The 19122-nt window shown below is 38.2% G+C and overlaps 1 protein-coding gene across 2 annotated transcripts in view; it reads left to right on the plus strand.

Moving 5' to 3' along the window:
- SYNE1 (spectrin repeat containing nuclear envelope protein 1) overlaps positions 1 to 19122 on the plus strand; it is a 446717-nt gene that overhangs the window by 164323 nt on the left and 263272 nt on the right. For both annotated transcript variants that reach the window (XM_066372972.1, XM_066372973.1), the window contains 7 exons: positions 697 to 805; positions 2957 to 3121; positions 6978 to 7145; positions 8651 to 8821; positions 9717 to 9857; positions 14229 to 14389; positions 16701 to 16851. In XM_066372972.1, the coding sequence (XP_066229069.1) occupies positions 697 to 805; positions 2957 to 3121; positions 6978 to 7145; positions 8651 to 8821; positions 9717 to 9857; positions 14229 to 14389; positions 16701 to 16851 (1066 nt within the window). The remainder of the gene's footprint in view (positions 1 to 696; positions 806 to 2956; positions 3122 to 6977; positions 7146 to 8650; positions 8822 to 9716; positions 9858 to 14228; positions 14390 to 16700; positions 16852 to 19122) is intronic.

Raw genomic sequence — 19122 nt, forward strand, 5'->3', positions numbered from 1 at the left:
GGGGGACTCCTGACTGTTTAGGGTCATGTCTCACTCTGGTGGGGACACCCGCGCCAGACCGCAAGTGGTACCATCCTTAACCCAGGAGCTCGGGCCCCGGACGGAACCAGCGTTTTCCTCCGCTGAGCTCTGCCAGGTCTGCTTTTGTTTCCCTCAAGTTACTGAGCACTGTGGTGGCCACCCTACCCTGAGCTTCCTGTTTCTTTTTTTTTCTTTTTTTCTTTTTTTCTTTTTTTTTTACACAGACAAAGAGTCAGAGAGAGGGATAGACAGGGACAGACAGACAGAAACAGAGAGATGAGAAGCATCAATCGTTAGTTTTTTGTTGTGCGTTGCGACACCTTAGTTGTTCATTGATTGCTTTCCCATATGTGCCTTGACCGCGGGCCTTCAGCAGACTGAGTGACCCCTTGCTCGAGCCGGCAACCTTGGGCTCAAGCTGGTGAGCTTTTGCTCAAACCAGATGAGCCTGCCCTCAAGCTGGCGACCTTGGGGTCTCGAACCTGGGTCCTCTGCATCCCAGTCCGACTCTCTATCCACTGCGCCACCGCCTGGTCAGGCTCCTGTTTCTTTAAGGAACAGTTTCCAGAAAACATGTTCATCTCTGTGCTAATCACGTGATCATTAAGTTTCCATGAATGAATTCGAAGTAGATGCGCACGCTAAGCATCCGCTGTGCTCTCCCTGTTCTTTCAGGCTGTCCGAGTGCTCATCCTGGATCTCGGCAAAGGAGGCGCAGTTGAAGGGGATGAAGAGCGAGGCCATGGATACTTCCAGCCATGGAGAGGTCAAACGGGCTGTCGAGGTGAGCTCTGGGATATTTTTTTGATACTGGAAAATTTTCATTAACTAAAAAATAAAAGATAGATAATCGAACTGATATCTGTTTTATTTCCTATAAGAAATTTAGTTTCCCAAAATGAACTTAAAAATAAGTCTACTCATGGCCCTGGCCGGTTGGCTCAGTGGTAGAGCGTCGGCCTGGTGTGCAGAGGTCCCGGGTTCGATTTCCGGCCAGGGCACACAGGAGAAGCACCCATCTGCTTCTCCACCCCTCCCCCTCTCCTTCCTCTCTGTCTCTCTCTTCCCCTCCCGCAGTGAGGCTCCATTGGAGCAAAGATGGCCTGGGCGCTGGGGATGGCTCCTCGGCCTCTGCCCCAGGCACTGGAGTGGCTCTGGTCACAACAGAACGACGCCCCGAAGGGGCAGAGCATCGCCCCCTGGTGGGCAGAGCGTCGCCCCTGGTGGGTGTGCCGGGTGGATCCCGGTCGGGCGCATGTGGGAGTCTGTCTGACTGTCTCTCCCCGTTTCCAGCTTCAGAAAAATACAAAAAAAAAAAAAAAAGAAAAGTCTACTCATGTTACTGTGGGGACTATAGGGGTTTTTCCTCATAAATCATTGCTGGCTTTGAGATTTTGTCCTGCTCAGTGGGCGGTGCCTTTACTGCGCCTTTAGCGGGTAGGGAGTCCTGAGAGCAGAACTGCACGTGTGGGTGTGTCACACAGCGGAGATGTAAGAACTGTCACAGAGAACAAGAACACTGTCGGGTTTATACAACACATTTCAGCCATCTGAAAGCCAGGTCACAGACAATGAGGGATTTGGACAAGGTCTCTATTCTTTCTGTCACATTCAGCCGGGATTGGATCAGCCCCTGTGAGCTTGGATACAGCCTGATAGCCCAGCTGTGGCCGAGCCTCAGGTCCAAGGCAGTTAGCATTCTATCAATGGCACAGGGCAACCTTCTGCTTAGCTGCCTCTTAACATCACAGATGCATGCTATTGTGATAATTCTTTATCTTCCAGGGCTTTGAACTCCTGCAAGTCACAGAGTTGCCATTAATGAGAACATTTTTTATTATCTCTAGGTTTCACTTATTTATATTAAAATTGTAATCCCTTTAAATGCTAGGGAAGTTCAATAATGTTGTGCATTACCCATGGAAGGGTATCTATACAGGGTGGCACAGAAGTAAATGTACAGTTGTTCGTATGGAAAAAGATATATAGGTTATGACTGTTACCACAGCTTTATTTACTGTGTTTCACGTACTCACGGCTATAAACCTATTTTTCCCTACCTTGTATTTACTACGGCTGCTGTTATAGTACAAAAATAAGTTCCCATTGTAGAATGAAGAGATCACTTGCTTCTGGAACTGACTGACTCTTTCTGACTGGTACGCTTGTGTCCTGTAAGAGCCTCTGAAATACATGGCTGAGACCACTCTGACCTCGTGCTCCGCAGAGCGGGTGTAGGAAGGAGAGGCTGCCCAAATCACCTACAGAGGCTGAAGCCCCAGACTCTTTCTGCCATTGTCTTCGCTGATAAACCTTCCCTTCCTTGATTAGAGTTGTGATCCTGCTTGTGTGTCTTACTATCTGGTGTATTGATTTCTAAAAGCTACCAAAAACAAGGCATAAAATATGAGTTAATGAACTTAAAATAAATTTTTGTGTTATTGATAATCATGATATTCAACAAGTAAACTCTTCAATAAAAGAATTAGCTAACTAAAAAAAAAAAAAGATTATTTTTTCTTTTCAAAAATACCATCTTCTTTCCAGCTCACGGAAAGTAAGATAACAAAGTATATAATATATTTGTATTTTTGATTTCACATATTCTTCTTCAGTACTTTTAGAAATGTCTTTGTTATAATCAGGGAATCTGTAAGTATCTAACCATGTAATTATGAAGGTAAGTTTTTGGTAAAGAGAGACTGAATTTACACATAAAGTATTGGCATTGGAGAAGCATTTCTTTGTCGCACTGGTAGACTTTTGTTAAAGATCTGAACAAAGTTAAATAAGCAGGCACTCCGTTGCGGAATGAATGTCTGGCATTTCTACCTATTACACCTTACATACCTTCTTAGGTTGAATCTTTTCTTTTGCTGGAAAGTTATGATTTCACAATTGCCTTTTGTTCATCAGAAGTGTTCTTTTGTTCCAGGAGATAAGGAATGGTGTTACCCAAAAAGGCGAGACTCTCAACTGGCTGAAATCCAGGCTGAAAGTTTTGATTGAAGTTTCTTCTGAGAATGAAGCCCAAAAGCAGGGAGATGAGCTGGCAAAATTATCTATTTCCTTCAAGGCTCTTGTCACTTTGTTGTCAGAGGTATATATTGACTCACACTCTCACAGTCAGTTCTGGGTGAGGAGTCTGGAAGGTCCTTTCTCTTTTGGTTGTAGTTTTATACATACTTTTATGAAGAAATCTTAGTTGAAATAGAATAGTTGACACTTATTTATGTGAATATTGGTGGGAAAGATGAGTAGGATGTTTTAATGGTCTGTGCCATTACTGGATATGTTAGTTAAGATTAATGATCTATAGCTGAAGTACAAAGCTTATTAGATCCGTACTTTTTTACTCTTAATAAAAGCATTATTTTATAGTCAGTTTAAGGTGAGTCACGGAGGTTAAGAACTCAGGCTTGAGAGTCCAACAGGCTCAGAGTTAGTTTAACTCTGATACTCCTGTGTAACTTGAGCTTGTCATTATTTCTCTTAAGCTTGTCATTTAATATATCTGGAACCTTGTTTTTCTTACTTTTAAAACAGAGCTAAAAGGATGCCAAAAGATAATGTCAAGAACTGAATTCAATAATGTATATCAGAGTAAATGCTCATAACTGACGCTTAGTAATAATAAAATAGCCAGTGTTTAGTCTGCAGCCCAGTAAAATCTCTTTTAGGCAAAACCTACTTATTTAAAACTCCTTGATATATATTTTTTAAAAAAATTTCTTATTCATTTTAGAGAGGAGAGAGAAAGGGAGAGAGAGAGACAGAGAGGGAGAGAGAGAGGAGAGAGAGACAGAGAGAGAAGGTGGGGAGGAGCTGGAAGCATCAACTCCCATATGTGCCTTGATCAGGCAAGCCCAGGGTTTCGAACCAGCGACCTCAGCATTTCCAGGTCGATGCTTTAACCACTGCGCCACCACAGGTCAGGCCTCCTATATATACATTTTAATGTTTATATTTTTTTATAGATTAGAATATACACACCCATCTAACGTCATTTCTAATAAGGCCACTTCCACACTCTATGAGAATATTTTTACTGACCGGGACCAGGTTGTCATACAGGTCTAATGGGTTTGTGCCTGGATGATAAAGTGAAATGTAAAGTACATAGAATAGATAGTTATCAGTATTTCTTGAAATCATTAATAAACTTGCAAGAAATAATGATCAAGTGAATGACTACAAAGGTCCTTGATTTTAAAGATCTGGAATTCTCTCTAACTGTCCCCAGTGTAACAGTTTGTCAGGTAACCTTTTACATTTTTTTTTGTTTTTTTTTTAATTTTTTATTTATTTACCAACTATTGTTTTTTTATACATAAATTTTTATTAATTTTAATGGGGTGACATCAATAAATCAGGGAACATATATTCAAAGAAAACATGTCCAGGTTATCTTATCATTCAATTATGTTGCATACCCATCACCCAAAGTCAGATTGTCCTCCGTCACCTTCTATCTAGTTTTCTTTGTGCCCCTCCCCCTCCCCTTCCCCTCTCCCTCCTTCCCTCCCCCCCCAAAACCACCACACTCTTGTCCATGTCTCTTAGTCTCAATTTTATGTCCCACCAATGTATGGAATCATGCAGTTCTTGGTTTTTTCCGATTTACTTATTTCACTCCATATAATCATTTTTATCAAGATCCACCATTTTGTTGTAGATGCTCCGATGTCAGCATTTCTTATGGCTGAGTAGTATTCCATAGTGTATATGTGCCACATCTTCTTTATCCAGTCTTAAATATATATATATATATACATATATATATATATTTTTACAGTGATTAAAGCCTTTAAGCAAACTCTTGGCCAATACAACAAGAATCCATAAAAGAGTAATGTCCTTAACGTGTTCACCAAGTCCAAGTTGGCACCAACACCATTCCAAATCCCTGCAAATGCAACCTTTTACATTTTTAATCCATGTAGATCTGCTTCAGATTCTCATAGTGAATTTGAATAAGCCAAAAATACCCTGAACTGCTTGTGATTTTAGTTTTATGTTTTATATTTTGATGTGTAACATACAGTGGTCTTAAGGACTTTTGACAAATTTAAAACAGTGATACGATTAATCAAGTTTTGGAACCTAGCTATTTCAATTCTTTGATGACCCATGTTTCATAGCAGTAATCAAGTTTTGCTGGTTGTCAGTACCCATACTTTTAAGTGTAATTCTGATGTTATTCTTCTCTACTCTTTCTTTGGTCAAGAAGGGAAGAATGAAAGGATACAAAAAGTGAATTCCTATGCAGGTGATCCTGGATCCAAGATCTACCACATGGTTTCAGTCATGTCAATAGATTAATCTATATTTTGTTACACATACACATCAGCACTTTGATAGCCTTTAAATTTAGAAATAATTATTCACCCTGACATTTTACCAAGACCATTTATTTGCTTTCTCCTTCAAGAACTCTGCTGAGGCCCTGGCTGGTTGGCTCAGTGGTAGAGCGTCGGCCTGGCGTGCAGGAGTCCTGGGTTCGATTCCTGGCCAGGGCACACAAGAGAAGCACCCATCTGCTTCTCCATCCCTCCCCCTCTCCCTCTTCTCTCTCTCTCTTCCCCTCCCACAGCCGAGGCTCCATTGGAGCAAAGTTGGCTTGGGCACTGAGGATGGCTCTGTGGCCCCTGCCTCAGGCGCTAGAGTGGCTCTGGTCGCAACAGAGCGACACCCCGGGTGGGCAGAGCATCGCCCCCTGGTGGGTGTGCCGGGTGGATCCCAGTTGGGCTCATGCGGGAGTCTAACTGCCTCCCTGTTTCTGGCATAGGAAAAATACAAAAAAAAAAAAAAAAAAAAAAAGAACTCTGCTGAGACTGCCTATGGGACCTTTACCAACAATCTACCTCTAACAAATGCATACATGAATTCTTTGCACACTCATATGTATGAAACATCTATATAATTTATATTAATATCCTTTTTGTTATTTAAACACTAGTGAGAACAAAAAAAGGGAGGAACAGAGAAAAATGAACATACTGTTCATGTAAAGATTTATTTAAAAGGACAGATTTGACTCATTCTGTCCTTCCTTTGATTATAATCTAGTATTTAAATTAATGTTGAACACCAAGTGTTTGCAATTGTGCGATGTAAGGAAAAAAGCTGTGGATTGGCAATGTGTAATGAAGAGTCACTTCTGTCAGCAGATTTCCTGAGATTTCCAGAGAGCTGAAGTGTGTGGTTTTCATAGGGTTTTATTTCTGTTTGTTTGGAGAACAGCATGCTCCAAGTTTCCTGGGACAAACTCAGAGCAGAAGGGGGTCCAAGGGAAAAATAACATGAGAGAAGGAGACCCTGGGAAGCTTCTGTGGAAGACACGTGACGATACCGTGTTAACATGACTCTCTTAGTGAAGATGGGGACGGATAAACTTTGAAAACAAAAATGCTGGCAAACTAGAAGAGAGAAAGCAGAAATTAGGCAGAAGAGACACTGAAAATGGAAGAAAATGACAAGGAAAAGAATCCATTAAAAAACCACAAAATTAGAAATTATATTGATGTTTTGTGTAGAAATATCAGAAGTGCATTTTCAACAAATACCCTTTCGTTCCTATTTTTCCTTTATACAAACTTTTTCTTTAAATAAAATAACTTTCTTACAACATGCTTTTTTTATAATTAAGTTTTAGTCATGAGATTGTAATTAAAGGAATCCAGGAGACATGTGTACAATGTGTAGTTTCCTTATCCTGCCTTGCTTTCAAGGTCAAGTAGGGTTTTCATGTGACACAGAGCACCATATCAAATGAGGCTTGCAACTTCCATGAGTGACTAGCAATTTAATAATGATTAAAACTATATACGTAAGAATAAATGTTAAGGATCTGTGTATATATTTCCAGTTCAGAAAGACTTTACACATATTCTTTAAAAATGTAATATTACATGAGCATACAGTTTACAATTTTTTGTGTGTGTGTGAAAACCTAGGTTGAAAAGATGTTAAGCAATTTGGGGGACTGTGTCCAGTACAAAGAAATAGTCAAGAGTTCCCTTGAAGAGTTGATTTCCGGTCCTGAAGAAGTCCAGGAGCAAGCGGAGAAGATCTTGGATGCTGAAAACCTGTTCGAAGCGCAGCAGTTACTTCTCCATCACCAGGTAGGATGCCTCTTTCCCCGGTGCTGGGTGCGAAGGGTTGAGATGATCACTGACAGACCAGAGAGGGGAGTAGCATCCCCTGAACGAGAGCAAAGGAAAGGGGTGGGGCCAGGAGCCAGGGTGTGCAGGCAAGAACCCAGCTGAACAGTTAAAAGAACTTAGCGCTTTTGCTCTCGCTGTTAAATATTAAATATTTCAAAGATCCTATCCTGCAAGATAAATTCCCAGCCTGAGTGATTTGATGATACTAAAAAGTTCAAGAACTATTGTGGAGAGAAAGCTGACTTGGCTACGAAAACCTTCAGAAAACTTGCAAATTGTCCTTTTCATGAGAGAGACTGGAAGCATAGAGCTAATTGTACTGTATTTGAGATCAGTAGTCTTGTATGTTAAAATCAATATTCTTTTATGGTAAAATTTTCAGTTTATCATTTTGAATACACTGTAGTTTGGGAAATAATAGCTTACATGAAAGTACCAGACCTTTCAGGAGAGTATGCTTGTATAGGATTAGAACTGGAAGTAAAGAAATTCCGGTACATATATTGATAATAAGTAATTTGTTTCGCGTGTCAAACTCAATATAAGTGGGAGTATAATTCATATAAAGTATTGTAATGACAAAATTCTAGTTTACTTAATGCATAGCAAATGCTAGTTATATATAATGATATATAAAAATGGAAGTTACCCTAAAAGTCTATGGAAAATGGCCGCTTCTGGGCTCTCTAGATATACTTAATAATTCTAAAAAGTCTGTAAATACAAAAAAGTTAATGCTTTGTAGTACATTGTTCTCAATTATTATAAAATTTGTGTTTCAATTTACTTTAAGTCAGAGAAATATGAGATTGTGGATATTTATATTAATTCCTAAAACCTCACATTTCTTAAATCAGTTGCTTGGTTATGTGTGCGTATTTATTTGTGAAAATTCATGAACTGCACACTTGAGATTGGCACACCGTTCTGTTTGTACATTATAACTCAACAAAACGTTTATTGTAATACATAACTTTCCCTAGATGTCTCAGCAGATTAATCATTCTGAATATGCCCAGGAATTAAATTTCTTAATATTAGCACTATTAGAGAATAAATGATTTTTTTAAACAGAGTTAGAACTTTGTACGTTTAAGCAGTAAAATAATTATTTTAGAAGAATCATTTCTAAATAGTTTTGCCAAATTCCTTCTGGAGCATTGCATTACATGCTAAATGCTGTCTAAATTTGAACACAATTGAAACACCAAGACCAAATTAATTATGTTGTTTACCATTAAAAACAAAATATTTATGAATAATGCCTGTTTATAAATAAATATTATTAACGCACAGTCCTTATTGCAGTTTTAACTGTTCATGTCAACTTTAAAACACACTTGGGGCCCACACGGCGTGAGGTCATGCTGTGTCGTACCTCTGCTAAAGCGCGGGCGTTTATGTCCCTGCCTCGTCGCTTAGAGAGTAACATGTATGTGCACCTGTTGAACAAATGCTTCTAGCAAAAGACGAAGAGGATCGCGGCCAAGAAGATGGACGTTCAGCAGCAGATCACGCAGGCTCGGCAGGGAGAAGGCGGGCTGCGGGGCCCTGTCCAGGAGGAGCTGCGGAAGCTGGAGGGCACCCTGGACGGCCTGGAGCGCGGCAGGGAGAAGCAGGAACGCCGCCTACAGGTGGGAGCCTGCAGGCGCAGGGCTGCCTGTACTGCCGCTCGCAGGTCACCTCTCCCGTTAGTGTGAGAAAGCATTTGTTTCTGCCTCTGGGGCTCTAACGTTGTGTTTGACTATTTACAGGAGTGATCTTTTTGAAGCACCACGCCGATCTTATGAGATTGGTACTATCATTAGCAGATTTGCAAGTATTTGTGCCTGACAAAAGAAAGAGTTTGAGGACATGACTCACAGTCACAGAGCAGTGATCAATAATAAAGCTAGGATTTTTATTCACACTTGTCTGAATCCAGAAATTGATACTGAATTATTTCACCTTTCCGCAATCCAGCAGCCACATGGTTATACTTTATTGTGATCTTGACATATTACCTGAAATATAATTTTTGAATTTTCCCACCTGCTCACTGCCATTTCCTTCCTTCCTTTCTTTTTCCCTTCTCCCTTCTGTCTCTCACTTTTAGTTCTCCATCCTTCCTCCCTCCCTCCCTCCCTCCCTCCCTTCTTTCCTCCTCCTCCTCCTCCCCCTCCTCCTCCTCCTCCTCCTCCTCTTCCTTCTTTCTTCTTTCTTCTTCTCTTTTTACAGAATCTGAAAAGCTTTCTTTTCTTTTGTCCTTTATCTACATTTTAAATAATATCCTTAGATTTATAGGATGTTACAGCTGGCGGAAAACCCAATACTCTAGTCCACACCCAGTCTTCATGGAGGAGCTAAGTCCCAAGGGAAATCCTCAGAAGCCATCAGGATTACCTTTATTCAGTATAACTGTGTGAAATTTGAACAGAGGTGATTAGAAGTTGACAGCCTGACAAAGAATAAAAATATCAACAGTATCTTGTGACACAGTTTGATAATTCATAACATCAAATGTTTATTTATTTTTTTTTTCAAATTTAGGTCACATTAAGAAAATGGGAGCGATTTGAAACCAACAAAGAGACAGTGGTCAGATACCTTTTTCAAACAGGTTCCAGCCATGAGCGCTTCTTGAGTTTTAGCAGTTTGGAAAGTTTATCTTCAGAATTGGAACAGACAAAGGTAAAACAGTAAGACACAGAGTCCTTTGGTACTCACTATTCAGAAGGAAAACTGCATTTTCACTCCCTGTTACTATTAATTATTATAATTTTGCATGTAATCAATACTTAGTGTTTGTCAATCATCTACTTCTGTATACACTGGTCAGGTTTCTCTGCGTAATGAAAACATCAGTAAGATTTAAACATCAGGAACTGAAAGAAACATTTCATTAAAGTGGGAAATAGTTCCCTAATAGATGAGTGCATTAATTTTTTTTTCTGAACCCAGTGATATTTTTCCCTGAACCTTGAAGGTCAGATAATGACATAGAAAAACAGAGTTTGGCGCAGATAGTGAGCATTCCTGTCATGAGAAATGACATAATGCATAGAAGTGTTAGATATGGGGATACTATGTTGTAAAGCAAAAATAAAATGAAGCACAGTTGTAAAGCAGAGACTCTATAAGCAACATGGAGCTCTTAAAGGTTTTTTGTTTTTTTTAAGTCATGCGATGAGAGTTGTACTTTGGGGAGATGAGTTTCCAAGCCGGTGTAAAAAATTGAAAGTGTGAAAGACTAAGGTCATGGGGTCCAAGTAGAAAGTGATTGCACCTGTGCATTAATATGAGCATGAATTAGAGTAGAGAGGATGGCAGTGGAAATGGACTCAAGAGACAGAGAGTGCAGGGAAAGGAGATGTGATACCCAATGTTCTGAGCCTGCAGAAGCAATGGGAGTGAGGTGGAAAACGGAAACAGTAACTGCTGATGGGGAAAGATGACCAACTCTGTTTTCCACGCACTGAGTTTGAGGCTCCAGGGGACATCCAAGAGGTAGTATTGAGTAGTAGTCCTCCGTGAGCTCCAGCCTGTCTGCTAACGCCTTGGGCACTCAGAGCAGAGCAGTCCATTCCTGCAAAGCACTTAGAGACTTGTTCAGGTTGTCTTGGTTCCGGTTTCTCTGTTTGGGGTTTATAAAAAGACTAAATTGGCATAAAAATGTGTTAGTCAATGTATAACAAAGAAGACTTGTTTATCTTTTATCCTTTGGAGCCTTTAGCAGGTAAATCCTTGTGCTTCTGCTTTCTTACTCTGTTTCATACTGGTAATCTTTTTATTATTTCTCCTATTATTAACTCACTGAGGAATTTGACGTTTCATAAGGCCACTGAACCTTTGAATTCTATATGATTTTCATCAGCCATTTGAGTAGAACATTATTTTAAATTTTAATTATTTTAGATATTAAAATATATCAAGCATTTTTTTTATAAATACAGCTATAGTTATTGGATTAATTATCATGTGGGGGTTCCACCCAGGTTCCATGCAAGGTTTCTGAAATCCTGTGGCTCTGATTCTTCTCAATCGATTTGTCAGCTACAGATGCAACACATGTAATCTTTTAGTCTTGTTATTAAAATTGTCCTTTAGCCCTGGCCGGTTGGCTCAGCGGTAGAGCGTTGGCCTGGTGTGCAGGGGACCCGGGTTCGATTCCCGGCCAGGGCATATAGGAGAAGCGCCCATTTGCTTCTCCACCCCCCCTCCTTCCTCTCTGTCTCTCTCTTCCCCTCCCGCAGCCAAGGCTCCATTGGAGCAAAGATGGCCCGGGCGCTGGGGATGGCTCCTTGGCCTCTGCCCCAGGCGCTAGAGTGGCTCTGGTTGTGGCAGAGCAAAGCCCTGGAGGGGCAGAGCATCGCCCCCTGGTGGGCAGAGCGTCGCCCCTGGTGGGTGTGCCTGGTGGATCCCGGTCGGGCGCATGCGGGAGTCTGTCTGACTGTCTCTCCCCGTTTCCAGCTTCGGAAAAATACAAAAAAAAAAAAATTGTCCTTTAACCAATGATCTTGTGTACTTTGGGATTGATTTAATAATGTCAACTAACATTTATGAAATATATATACACACACACACACACACACACACACTATGCTGGTCTAATCACTTGATGCTCATCATCTTCTTTAATTCCACTCTAACAATTCTAAAATATATGTACCATTGTTAATCTTGTATAAACGAGGAAGCATAAGGTGCATAGTTGTTAAAGAATTTATTCAAGATTTTAGGATTACTATCTGGAAAGGTTAGAGTTCAAATCCAAGAGGCCTGAGTCCGGAGCCCAGACCCTTAGCTACTTTCATTATAAAACTAGACCGCTTTTCTAATTATTTACATATGCTGCTGCACAAGCACTTATAAGCTAGAATAATTGTTCTTTGTTTCTTTGCTCATTGAGATGGTTAATACAGGCTTCATTCCAGTTGTAGCCCCGCAGTGGCTGTGCTAAGGAACTGGATGGAGTGCTTGCTCTCTGCTGGGATGGGCAAGGATGTTCATGGCAACACCACGTTTAATCTTCACAAAGGGCTTCACCGATGAGCTAAGGGAAATTCAGAGTCACGTGGCTCAAGGTCACACAGCTAGTGAAAGAGCCTGGTTTCCACTCCTGGATTATCTGATGCCAGAGTCTGTTCTTTCCTGCTGCGTCCTGCCACCAAGGACATAGACATAAAACCTTCCGATATTATTCTGTTTCAGTTTAAGTTGGTCTCTATCAGCACCATTCTGTTCTTTGGATCCCACAAGAGGCTCTTCGATTGAATGTATATAAACATTTTCAAGCATTCATTTCTCCATGGTTTTTCCTTGGTTCTGGGAAGAGTTAAAGGAAAAAAAAAATACTATTTTATAATTCTGTTCACGGGATTCTGAAAGATTATGCTGAGAATTCAGTCTTCACAATTGAATCTACAGTGACTGTAAGCTCACATATTGCAACAGTGTAGTGCGTGCTCATAGGCTCAGAATTTGAAGTTGTGACATTAGCAAATACTGTATTTTAGGGTATAGTAAATCTGTCCTCCGTAAGGAAGCTGTACTTATTTTTGTTCTCATTGCAAGGTACTCTCCTGAAATAATGTTGATATTTCTATGAGGACATTAAGTCTTTCAAATGTGAAGTTATAATAGGATTATGGAGTAATTCTATCTTATATGGAGTTATGTAATAATTCTGGGAGGTGCTCTGTGGGAGAAGATGGCTATTAGAAGTCTGGCTTTTAAAAATTATTTATATTGGGCTTGACCTGTGGTGGCGCAGTGGATAAAGCGTCGACCTGGAAATGCTGAGGTCGCCGGTTCGAAACCCTGGACTTGCCTGGTCAAGGCACATATGGGAGTTGATGCTTCCAGCTCCTCCCCCCTTCTCTTTCTCTGTGTCTCCTCTCTCTCTCTCTCTCTCTCCCTCACCTCTCTAAAAATGAGTAAATAAAAAAAAACACAAAAAAATTATTTATATTGGATTTCTACATTATCTACTGAGTAGAGGATTGTTTGTGATCAAAATTCAAACTTCTTGTGAGATTCTCTTACATGTGAAAAAATGACACACTAGTTCATTTTTTCACTCAAGATTATTTCTTGGTTACACTTTTTTTAATTCAGTATTCAGTGTATTTACCTAACAAAATACAGATAGCAGCTAAAATTGACCAGTTCCTCAAACATAGTAAGTTACTTTTATAATTAAGGTAGTTCACTATTACCAGGAATCATTGTGTAAACTTTATAAACTATTTTGTCCTCAATTTTACATGAAGGACATAAAAAAATTATAATAGGTATTTTCCCAAGTGCTAGGCACTTAAAAAGAAGTTGTTAATTAAATGCTAACAATAACCTCACAAGAAGAGAATCATTGCATTTTATATAAAAGATCCTAAACAGTAACTTATCAAACAAGTAGTAATTAACAAATCCAAGTTCTAGTCCAGGTTTGACTGGTTCAGAAATTTCCATCATGTAGTGTATGGATGTATAGAAAATAAGTTTATCATACTAGATCTTCTCTGGAAAAGAGAACTGGTTAACACAATGTTTCTTTATAGTAAGTGACAGTGATACTCTATATAAACCCACACATTTTTCAATGAAATAGATACACATTTATATTTATTGTCCTAGAAATGTTTTGATCTCCCTGATTGAAAAAAATCAATCACTAGTGATCATTGCTTGAACTGGCCCATAATAAACTAACGTATTTGTAGATAAGTTAGTTATTATAATGCAGCTCAGAAATCTAAACAATGAACCTGAATCAAGAAACAATGAAGAAACATTTTGTGTGTGTGTGTGTGAGAATTGTTGGATAACTGTGAAGACATATATCTGTCTTATATATAAGATGAAATAATTTACCAAAGTCTATTCTGCCATAATGAAAATACATCTGTTTTATTGCTCAGCATATGATATGCTAATATACATACACGTATGAACCTATCTATCCATCTAATGTGAGAGACCCTGCAATACGTATATGCAGTTCATTTGAGTGCAGAGTTTAAAAGAAGGTGCCTTCCTAACAATGATAATATATTTTTCTAGGAGTTTTCGAAACGAACAGAAGGCATTGCCATCCAGGCTGAGAATCTTGTGAAGGAAGCTACAGAGATACCACTCGGGCCCAGAAATAAGCAGCGGCTTCAACAGCAGGCCACGTCAATCAAAGAGCAAGTCAAGAAATTAGAAGAAACACTTGAAGAAGAGTATGTGCTTGACAAGTCCTAAACTTCCTTCTCTGAGATAAAATTTCATGCAGTCTTTCCTGTGTATTGTATTCAACACGTTCGTTCAAATTCTCAAAGTGTCTGTGTAGTTCAGCATGTATTGAGAAAGCAACTCACAATTCAGAAAAGAAAGTGCCAGCAACACAGAAGCCAACATCTAGAGCAGAGCAGAAAAATATAAGGAATGTGGTTTTTACGTGGTTAACCGATTCTGTTTGCGAAAAAAAAAGCCATACCCGTTAAATTCTGTGGCCTTCATACATTGGAAAGGGGTCCTCGAAAAAGAACCGATACTGAAAATAGTTTTCTTCCTGCATTATGCTGCTGTCACCAGTTAGCGGGAAGAGGAGATATTTTGGGTGTGTAGATTCTGGGCCTCAATAGCTGTGAGACAGTTCACATGTCTTCATCTGCAAGCTCTCAAAGCTTGTGAACAGTACCTCAGTATTCAGATTCCACTGATTGATAATCTTTTTCCAAAAGTGAACCTCAAAAAATCTATTTCATGTTTAAGTCTTTACTAATATGTTTACCTAAAAAAGAAAGAACAGTTTGGCCTGTGGGATCCTGTTATGAACAAAATACACACAGAAAATTTGGAGGTAATAAATATATACGGATATTCCTTAAAATAACATGGCTGAACATTTCTATTATAAAGGCTACTTAGTGGCAAATGTCTGACACATTCTTAAGGTATAGGACCTAATTTCTAAGATGGATTTTGAAATGTAAAACTTGCTTTTAAGACTCTTAACACCTTGAAATTAAAATTGTACATTGCCTAAATTTTAAAGTTGTTAAGTAATGTATTTAAAGGAAATTATGACTCTAAAAGTTGAGAACTTTAAATATTAAATATTCATCAAGTTATGGAAATAGTAAACCTTAGAAATTTTAGGAAAGAAGTTACTTTTATGAGGAATATTTATTTGAATCTTTATTTTAAAACTTGCAATATAGCATAGCTTGCATTACTCATACTGATGTGAGCTTCAGGAACATCCAGGGTATGTATTTGAGACTGCAATATTACTTAATTTGACAATCAATGATGACATTAAATTTTTCTTGATGTCTTTAAGTGCCTTTTGGTAAACAGGAAAATTAAGTGGTTTCTTTCTTTCTTTTTTTTAAAGCGAAGGACTTAGTGCAATGATACATTATACGTTTCTTACTCTTTTTCTAAACTGAAAGCCATATCACATGGTTATATATTCATAGCTAATACAACCTGGAAATCTATGATTACATTTCTGTTCACTAGACTTTATTATAAATAAAGCCCAAATTGTCTAAAAGTAGTTAGGATGTTCATGTACAAGGATTTATAAAAGTATTTTGAAATCAAGATCATACAGACATCTAAGAATAGCTGAAATGACTATAAATTACAGATTGAAGGCTTAGCTCTAATGATAGAACAGTTCCTGCCTGTCAGCATGGAATTCAGGTTACAAGCTCTATCCTAATTCATAAATATTCATTGTATAAAGATCTGTCAGCAGAAAGCGTCACTGCAGTAGCTCTCCTCTAAGAGCAAGAGGACCACATCCACAAAAGTAGGACTGCTTAAAAGAATGGTGCACATTAGAATGTATACAGGCAGCCTATTTATATAAGTCCTCGCAACTCAACTACTGGTCCTGTGCGTTTTACCTAGATTATACCCGATTCAAACCCCTTTGGACCCAGCAATACTATGTTCGAAGCCCAGTTCCTTTTATTACATGGTATAGAACAGGGGTCGGGAACCTATGGCTCCCGAGCCAGATGTGGCTCTTTTGATGGCTGCATCTGGCTTGCAGACAAATCTTTAATAAAAAAAAACAATAATGTTAAAAATATAAAACATTCTCATGTATTACAATCCATTCATTTCCTACCGCTCATGTTCATGGTTGCGGGTGGCTGGAGCCAATCACAGCTGTCCTCTGGGACAAAACCAAATTTTTATTGGATAATGCGTAATGTACACGGGTCGTTCGTTGTATGGCTCTCATGGAATTACATTTTAAAATATGTGGCGTTCATGGCTCTCTCAGCCAAAAAGGTTCCCAACCCCTGGTGTAGAGCAATCTCGTTAAATGCCTCTCAGAGGAGATAGAAAGATGAGAATTAATGAATTAGTCCAATCACATGTACGTTGTCTTTTCCTGTTCTAAAATTTTCAGCTTTGACATGGTCACAAATGTCTTAACTATCTTTTTACCTGGTGATTTAAAGGAAAACGTCTTGTTGTTCTTTATCAAAGTACTGCGTTTTATTTACTTAATTTGGTTAATTTTAGTATTAAAACCATGGAAATGGTGAAAAACAAATGGGATCATTTTGGCAATAATTTTGAGACCCTGTCCATCTGGATAACTGAGAAAGAAAAAGAACTCAATGCCTTGGAAACTTCGTCATCTGCCATGGACATGCAAATCAACCAAATTAAGGTGACCTGCTCACATGTTTGTTGCATTTGTAATCCACATCTAGCCTTTAAAAACTTCTTTCTTACATTTCATCAAATGCTGTTTGGCACCAGGAAAAATCTTTCATTGCTATGTGACTCTATTAAAATTAAATTCAGACAAATTGCTGAGCTAAGAGGTCTTGATTGATACTGGCCAACCATTTGTAGATGAAATTATGTGCTAGTATTGTCTGACTTGAGTATTCAAAGTCAATATTGTGTGCAATATTATTAAAATGTTTTTATGGTTACTTTATCCTTTTTCTTGATTTTGAATTAACCCCATGGGAGTGCTCTGTTGATTCATTTATACAAAATGAACCGTATTCATCATCCGCAACTGTAGTTTACAAGATTATTCCTAACATCTAGTCCCAATATTAGTGGTATTTACCCTCATAAACCACAAGGAGGAGAAATTATTTTTTTTTAAGTGAAGCAATCAGAACCCATTGCTCCAGTTCTTTCATTGATGATGACCCCCAGCTCCAAAATAACCACAGGCACAGACCATCATTGTTCACTTCCTTCAGATCGTTTAAAAAATGGGCCAGAAGAAATGAATTCTGAGTGTTCACTTCTCTTTTTCTATATGCTATATTTAAAATTCTGCCACTTCTTTTATTATCTCAACTCATTTTTGGATTGGGAAAACCCTCTGACCTTTCATTCAGTTACATATAGTAAAATAAACAGGAAGGTGAGGGGACACTTCCCACTATGATTCAGAACAAGTCACTGCCGTGTGCGCGGTGGGAGGGTGCAGCGTTGCTCAGCTTGGATCACACGCCGTGCAGAATATCCTGGTTTATCACACATCTTTTGCAACCAAGGCACATGGAGTCTGGGATGTGCAGTCTGCCTATGTCTTGTGTGGTGTACCAGGAAAAACAGATGTCAAGCCACTTAGAATATTCATGAAATGTGTTTAATCTTTAACACTATTTTGAAGAGCTGTCACTTAATTATCTGTGCTAAATTCTAAGAAAACAAAGAATAGCACACTTAAATAGTTTTGCCTCAAATTTTTTCTTTCAAAAATGTTGATATATACTTTTTTATTTGTTTATGCTTTCTAGTCATTCTTTTCACTAGTATTTCACCTTCATTCTATGACCCTGAAATGTATCAGTTATCAAATGTCATTGCACTATTACTCTTTAGGAAATAAAACAATTACATATTTTACTTTTCAATATATAAACACTCAATTGTGGATTTTCATGCCATCAGACTAAAACTACATTTTAATTTTCCAACATAGCATTTGAAAACTATCTAAAATATATTAAATGAATACAAACAGCAAAACAAACAGATTTGCTAGAAATAAGCAAAAGTAAGGTGGGATGTACTTTACTGTGGAATCTGGGATAATAGCTTCATGTTCTATTTCCACACAGAATAAAAGTATAGGGAATATTAAAAATATAGTAGTACTTATCATAATGTTTTCAATTTAAAACAACCTTGGAATAAAACGAATTCATACCATTACACTGTTGTAAACATTTATCTACAAGCCCGTTTTTGTTTACATGCTGTTCCAAATTGACTTTTTATTCCCAATTGATATTTACAAGACATAAGAACATATAGTGAATTCATCTCCCATCTTCTCAACTTACGTTAGAAAATTTTTTGTCACAATTCAACAATATGATTATAGAGTTTACATTTATAAATTTCTTGATGACATGTAACACAGTAAGAACTAATAACTTTGATATTAACTAAAATTGTTTTATTGAGGTGTTATAGGCACCCACAAGTATTGGCCCAAAGGAGACGCTCAATATATATTTGTTAAATTTATGAGTTATTTTTCTAAAAAATAACATTTAAAAAACAGCAAAACAAAGAAAGGTTGTATTATTGCTCAAACAATAAATACCTATCAAATATACCACTGTGGTCATGAATATGAAGATACATGCACTAACCATTCCAGTGGGAGTTATTTCTGATTGTTTTATCTAGGCAGAAATTATTTCTGACTGTGCTGTCTCACTAGACAGAAGTCACATTTATTTTTTTCTAGGGTAACAGTATTTTCCATTTAAATTATTTGAAACAGACTTGTCTGAATTTTTGGCTTTATTTTGATTGGATGATTTGACTCTTTTTTTCCAGAGAAACAATTTTCATTTTTTTATGCAAAAATAAGCCTGTATGTTTATGAGAGACAGGTACACACTCCCGCACACATATACACATACATTCTTAGTGACTTTCAATAATTTTCATGTGT

The sequence above is a fragment of the Saccopteryx leptura genome, chromosome 3 (assembly GCF_036850995.1).
Source record: "Saccopteryx leptura isolate mSacLep1 chromosome 3, mSacLep1_pri_phased_curated, whole genome shotgun sequence".
Classification (NCBI taxonomy): Eukaryota; Metazoa; Chordata; class Mammalia; order Chiroptera; family Emballonuridae; genus Saccopteryx; species Saccopteryx leptura.